General features: G+C 63.7%; 1 protein-coding gene across 1 annotated transcript in view; it reads right to left on the minus strand.

The window, feature by feature from the left end:
- SMARCD3 (SWI/SNF related BAF chromatin remodeling complex subunit D3) overlaps positions 1-2,857 on the minus strand; it is a gene marked incomplete at both ends in the record, with an annotated part of 35,252 nt that extends 32,395 nt beyond the window's left edge. The window contains one exon of the mRNA XM_080701754.1: positions 2,819-2,857. Coding sequence (XP_080557880.1) covers positions 2,819-2,857 — 39 coding nt within the window. The remainder of the gene's footprint in view (positions 1-2,818) is intronic.
- Positions 2,858-6,000: the final 3,143 nt, after the last annotated feature.

Raw genomic sequence — 6,000 nt, forward strand, 5'->3', positions numbered from 1 at the left:
AACCCATGGCCTCCTACCTCTGAGCTAAAGCCCTCAACCCTTTTTAAATTTTTTTGTTTTGAAACAGGACCTCCCTCAGTTGCAGAAGGCCTCGCTAAGTTGCTGAGGCTGCCTTTGAACCTATAACCTTCCTGTCTCAGCCTCCCAAGTATGAGATCACAGGTGTGTGCCACTATGCTCAGCAAGAAAGTCACAGTGATTTGACAAGTATTTTTTTTCCTCTCGATACTGGGGATTGAACCCTGGGACATTCTACCTCCAAGCTACACTCCCAGCCCTATTTTACTCCTTTTATTTTTATTTATTTATTTTGCAGTACTGGGGATAGGACCCAGGGGCATTCTACCTCTGAGCTACACCCCAGCCCTGTTTTTTATTCCTTATTTTGAAACAGGGTCTCACTGAGTCGCGAAGGGCCTAAGTAGCTGAGGCTGTCCTCGAACCGCAATCTCCTGTCTCAGCCTCCCGAATGCTGGGATTACAAGTGTGCGCCACCACGCCCGGCTTTAATCCTTTTATTTTGCAGCAAGGTCTCACTAAGTTGCTGAGGGCCTCACTAAGTTATTGAGGCTGGCTACAGACCTGCGATCCTCCAGTCTCAGCCTCCCAAGTATTGGGATCACAGGCGGGCGCCACCACGCCCAGCAAGTGACTTGGTTTGTATCCTCGGGACAGAGTGAGTCTTCATTAGCAGTCGACCCAGGACTGCGGGTTTGTGGGTGTGCTCGGACCTCCCCGCCCCTCCAGTGTGAATACCTCAAACCCTCTGGAAAGGCACTGGGTCTGGATCATCTCCCCACTCCCCTCCCTCCCTCTTGCCCACTCCGGGACCCAGAATGTTCTTCAGCCTGGAAATGTGGCTTCTATGGGAGATGATCCAAGCCTGTCAATTCCAGGAAAGGCCTGTGTGGAGAACGTGCTCCTGAGGCACATTCTTGAATTTCCTGGAAAGAAGTTTAGGTCACACAGAAACTGGTCGCACAGTTGGGAAGTGCCTGGGAGAGGGGTCCCGCTGTCACAAATGGTGGCCCTCGGGCGCGAGCCTCAGCCCTCTCCTATGGTCTCTGATGAGTTACCGAGGGTCTCTCAACCAAGAGACCTGGGGACGACGGCCATGGTCCCCTTAGGTGTCCCCCAGCCAAGTGCCCATCAGAGGCAGTCGGTGGCCTCAGGCTTGGCTTCTGTGCTACAGCAATTCCAGAAGCTTCCAAATCCAGCCAAAGTCTGAGCTGCTCACTCCTCCCGGTAACACCTTCAGCTCTGCACCGCTGCCAGGCACTAACAGGCGCGCTCACTCGCAATCACACCCCAGCACCCGGGCAAGGGCTCCCTCTGCTACACCAGGGCTTGTGCGCATCGGACCCGGCCGCGGCATCGGGAGCCTGCGCCTGTGCGCTGCAGTGAGGCAGATTCATGCTGATGTGACTCCAAAATCAAAGGCCCCTCGCCACCTATCACCCAGAGGGCTGGGGCCCTGGGGTCCCAGGAACCACCCTCCAGCCAGTGCTAGTATATCTGGCTAGTATATATACACCCCCAACTCCAGTCTTCCGCGCACCTCCCATCCCCTAAGTGAGACGTCTCCTCTGACAAGGTCCTGACAGCCCAGGACACCTGCCTACTGGGCTGGACGCCCTGGAGGGCTCGGCTCGGCTCACCCCTTCAGCCGGACTCACCTCGTGGGACGCCTCCCCTGCGTACCTTCCAAGGACCCCAGCAGCCTCCCCACTGGAGCCCCACTCTACGTGGCCTCTACCAACAGACACCCCGCAGGGTGTGGGTCCTCTGGGCCAGGAGGAACGCGCCAGATACACTAGTCCCTCCTTTCCTTAGGAAATGATATTAAGGACCAGGCACCACAGATTAAGATGCTGGTAAGCTTGTGTGAACAGGGAGCCCTGCTTTGGAGACCCTGGCTTTCCCGTGGGGCTTCGGGTGGGGACAGGGCACATCCAGATTGTGCTTGATGCCGTGGTGACCAGCACCCGGGGACTGGCGCTCACTGCCATCCTGTGTGGCTCTGATGCCCGCCGGGCTGGCTTCCCAGCAGCCAGAGGCTAGCACCATTTTCCCCTGTGCCCGGGACCCAGATGGAGGTTGGGGGTGCCGGCCAGAGTGACAGGTGGGCTGTGCGGCCAGACCCCAGCTTCAGAGCCAGCCCTGGTCCTTTCCCAGGGCTGGGGGGCTCTGGGCAAGTGGCCTTTCAATCCTGAGGCCCAGCGCATCCTCCTGGCCCGGGGTAGGTGCAGGACCAGCCTGCCGCCCTGGGCTGCACTCTTTGGAGAGGGGGCTCCAACTCGGCTGGCAGCCTGAGGATGTCTGAGCTTGAGACCCGGCTCCTTCACCTCCCACAGCCCCCGCCTGGACCCTGTGGGCTCGGACAGGCCTGGGGTCGACTTGGGCCAGGCATCTGCAGAGCCCTTCCAGCTAGCAGAGAGCACGCGCGTGCGTTTGTGCACGTGTGCATGCTGTGTGCATGCGTGCATGAGCTTGCCTGTGCCCAGGAGAGGGGAGAGATGGTGTCTCTGGGTCTCTGTGGGTAGGAAGAACCCGGAGAAGCCTGAGTCCCGGCCATTTTCACAGGAACCAACCACCTGGCTTCAGTGTAGCTCGTTCCTGGCTCGGCGCGGCTTTGAGGGACAGGACCCAGAGGTTCCGGAGGTGAGGAGAGCAAGGGTGAGGGCATAAGGGACTGATGTCTAGGGTGCCGGCCAAGGGAAGGGGGAGGGGAGGGGCTGCACGGGCATCGGGGCCTGGGGCAGACCAGGCCGGTGCCAGAGCTGGCTGCTTCCGGGCTGGCAGGGCAGTAAGAGCCTACCTGTACCGCGGTGGGCGGGTGCTGAAGGCCTGGACTCATAGATGGCAGGTCCTGCAACTGAGGAGTCACCCGGCGCTCCCTCGGCGCCTCGGCCCACAGCCCGCTGCGCCTGCAGCGCCAAGGGCCATCCTGAGGGGGACCTAAGAGCAGAGCGCATGGCAGGGGCGGGGTGCACCCTGAGCCCCGGGCGGAGTCACGGGGCCCCCGGGGGCTGGTGAGGAGGCCGAGGCCCCTGGAAAGGAGGGCTGAGGGCTGAGATGTGTGGGGGACCAGGGCTGGAGGGGAAGCAAGGGCCAGCCTGAGGTTGGGCGGCCCCAGGAAGGGCACAGGTTGGGCACAGTGTGTCCAGATGCAGATAGAGATGGGCCAAGGTCCTGCAGGACCAAGCTGGTAAGACAGGCCCCTGCCCATGGGAAGGTGGGCTTTGCGGTGTGGAAGTAGGCAGGCAGGGCCAGCCCGGCACTGAGGCCAGGGTCTAAGCAGGGTGATGACTGGTCCCAGGTCACCCCAGGGTGGCAGGCACATGTGCACCTACAGCCCAGCTGGACAGCAGAAAGGGCTTGGGCTGAGGTCAGACCCACTTCTGAGCTGAATCGCTGGTGCTGTAGGGACGGGCGGGGTGGGAGGGTGCTGGAGAGTGGCGGGGTCATGTGTAGGATGTGGGCAGAGATGGCGCTGGCCCGGGCCCTGTGCCGAGAAAGCAAGGAGGGTGGGGAACTGGAGGTGTGGAGGTTAGCGAGTGGGCACGGGGAGGGGAAGGGGCGCCCTGCGTGAAGGAGGAGGAGTGGGAGGGGGTTCAGGGAGAAGGATGCCAAGTGGATCCTGGGAAGGTGCCAGGGAGGAGGAAGGTGCTAGGTAGGGGAGGAGGGACAGGATGCCAGACAGAGCAGTGGGAGAGAAGGATGCCAGGAGGAGCCGGCTGGGAAGGTGCCAGGCAGGGGGGAGGGAGGTGCCAGGTGGGGAGGAGGGAGCTGCCAGGAGGGGAGGAGGGAGGTGTCAGGAGGGAAGGAGGGAGGTGCCAGGTGGGGAGGAGGGAGGTGCCAGGTGGGAAGAAGGGAGGTGCCAGGTGGGGAGGAGGGAGGTGTCAGGTGGGGAAGAGGAAGGTGTCAGGAGGGGAGGAGGGAGGTGCCAGGAGGGGAGGAGGGAGGTGCCAGGAGGGGAGGAGGGAGGTGCCAGGTGGGGAGGAGGGAGGTGTCAGGCATGGGGAGAAGGAAGGTGTCAGGCAGGAGGAGGAGGGAGGTGCCAGGTGAGGAGGAGGGAAGTGTCAGGTGGGGAGGACAGAAGTGTCAGGTGGGGAGGAGGAAGGTGCCAGGTGAGGAGGAGGGAGGTGCCAGGTGGGGAGGAGGGAGGTGCCAGGTGGGGAGGAGGGAGGTGCCAGGTAGGGAGGAGGGAGGTGCCAGGCACAGAGAGGAGGGAGGTGCCAGGCATGGGGAGGAGGGAGGTGCCAGGTGGGGAGGAGGGAGGTGCCAGGCATGGGGAGGAGGGAGGTGCCATGTGGGAGGAGGGAGGTGCCAGGCAGGAGGGAGGGAAGCACAGGTCGAGGGAGGCAGGAGGGCATCAGGTGTGGGATGGAGAGGAGGGCGCTGGTGGGGACCAGGAGGAGGTGTTGGAGGGGCCTGGGTGGGGGGTGGCAGTCAGGGCAGAGGTGCAGAAGAGGGTGGGAGGTATCAGGCCGGGGAACAAGAAAGTCAGGAGTAGGGGGACACAAGGAAAGGAGGAGGGGGAGAAGCCAGAAGGGGAGTGGGTGTAAGGTAGGGCGGAGGGGAAGGTGCCAGGCAAGGTGTAAGGAGGGAGATGCCAGGCAGGGGAGGAGGGAGATGCCAGGCAGGGGAGGAGGGAGAGATGCCAGGCAGGGGGAAGAGGATGCCAGGCAGGGGAGGAGCGGGATGCCAGGCAGGGGAGGAGGGATGCCAGGCAGGGGGAGGAGGGATGCCAGGCAGGGGAGGAGGGTGATGCCAGGCAGGGGAGGAGGGATGCCAGACAGGAGGGAGAAGGGAGAGATGCCAGGCAGGGGGCGGAGGGATGCCAGACAGGGGGAGAGGAAAGCCAGGCAGGGGAGGAAGGTGATGCCAGCAGAGGGAGGAGGGGGATCCGGGCAGGGGAGGATGCCAGCAGAGGCGAGGCGGGCCCTGCCAGCAGGGAGGGCGGGCGCCGGCGCGGCGGCGGGGCGGCCCGGCGGGCCTCGCGGTCGCTCACCTGCTCCTGGCCCGGCCGAGCGGCCCCCGCTCCCCTAGCTCGGCTCGCCCGGCGCCTGCGCCGCCGCAGCCCGGAGCGGGGGAGGCGCAGGGAGCGTCTGCAAAGAGCGAGGAGCTCGCGACGGAGTTAGGGATCGGAGCGGGAGTCGCCGGGTCCCCGGCTCCGGCCGTCAGCCCCGGCTCCGGCCAGACCGCGGCGTCCTCGGCCCGCGCGCACCTGCCCGCCTGCGAGCGCCACGCGGCCGCGAGCATCCCCCGCTCCCCGGGCCCACGCGCGTGCACACGCGCCAGCATGCACACACGTGCGCGCACACACAGGTGCACACGGATTCACAGAGCATCCTGGGCGCGGAGGACCCCACGCAGACGCGCCCACCCGCACGAGCACGCGGCGTGGGCCCCAGCCCGGCCCGGCCCCGTTAACGACGCCCCTCCTGCTCTCGGCCTGGCCCCCGCTGGACCACCAGACCCCGGCTAGCACGGCGCCTGGCACACAGGGGACCCCACTCCCACACCCCGAACACAGGTCCCCAGAGCCCAGCCAGGGCCGAGCAGGTGGGGGCTCGGGGGAGACCTGGCTCCCGGCAGGAGGTGGAGGACAGGCCGGCCCCCTCGACCCAGAGCCCTGCCGCGCCCGCACTCGGGGGCTTTGGATTCTGGGCTCTGGGTGGGACCTGGGCCACCTGTCGCTGTGATGGACACCGGGCGCAGGCACCCACGGAGCCCCCCCCACCCCCGCACTCCTATTTTATTTTGGGTTAATTTTTGTTGTCTTGAATTTTTAATGACAATAAAACACACGTAACACTTAGCATCCTAAACAGTTCCAAGGCTGCAGGTCAGTGTTTTGTTTTTTGTTTTTTTTTTCCCCTGGTGGTACTGGGGTTCCTGGAAACCCTTCTACCTCCGGGTTACACTCCCAGACTTATTTTTATATTTTTTAAATTTGGAAACAGGGTCTCTTAAACCAGCGCGGCTGGCTTCGAA

The sequence above is a fragment of the Muscardinus avellanarius genome (assembly GCF_963383645.1).
Source record: "Muscardinus avellanarius genome assembly, chromosome: 9".
Lineage (NCBI taxonomy): Eukaryota > Metazoa > Chordata > Mammalia > Rodentia > Gliridae > Muscardinus > Muscardinus avellanarius.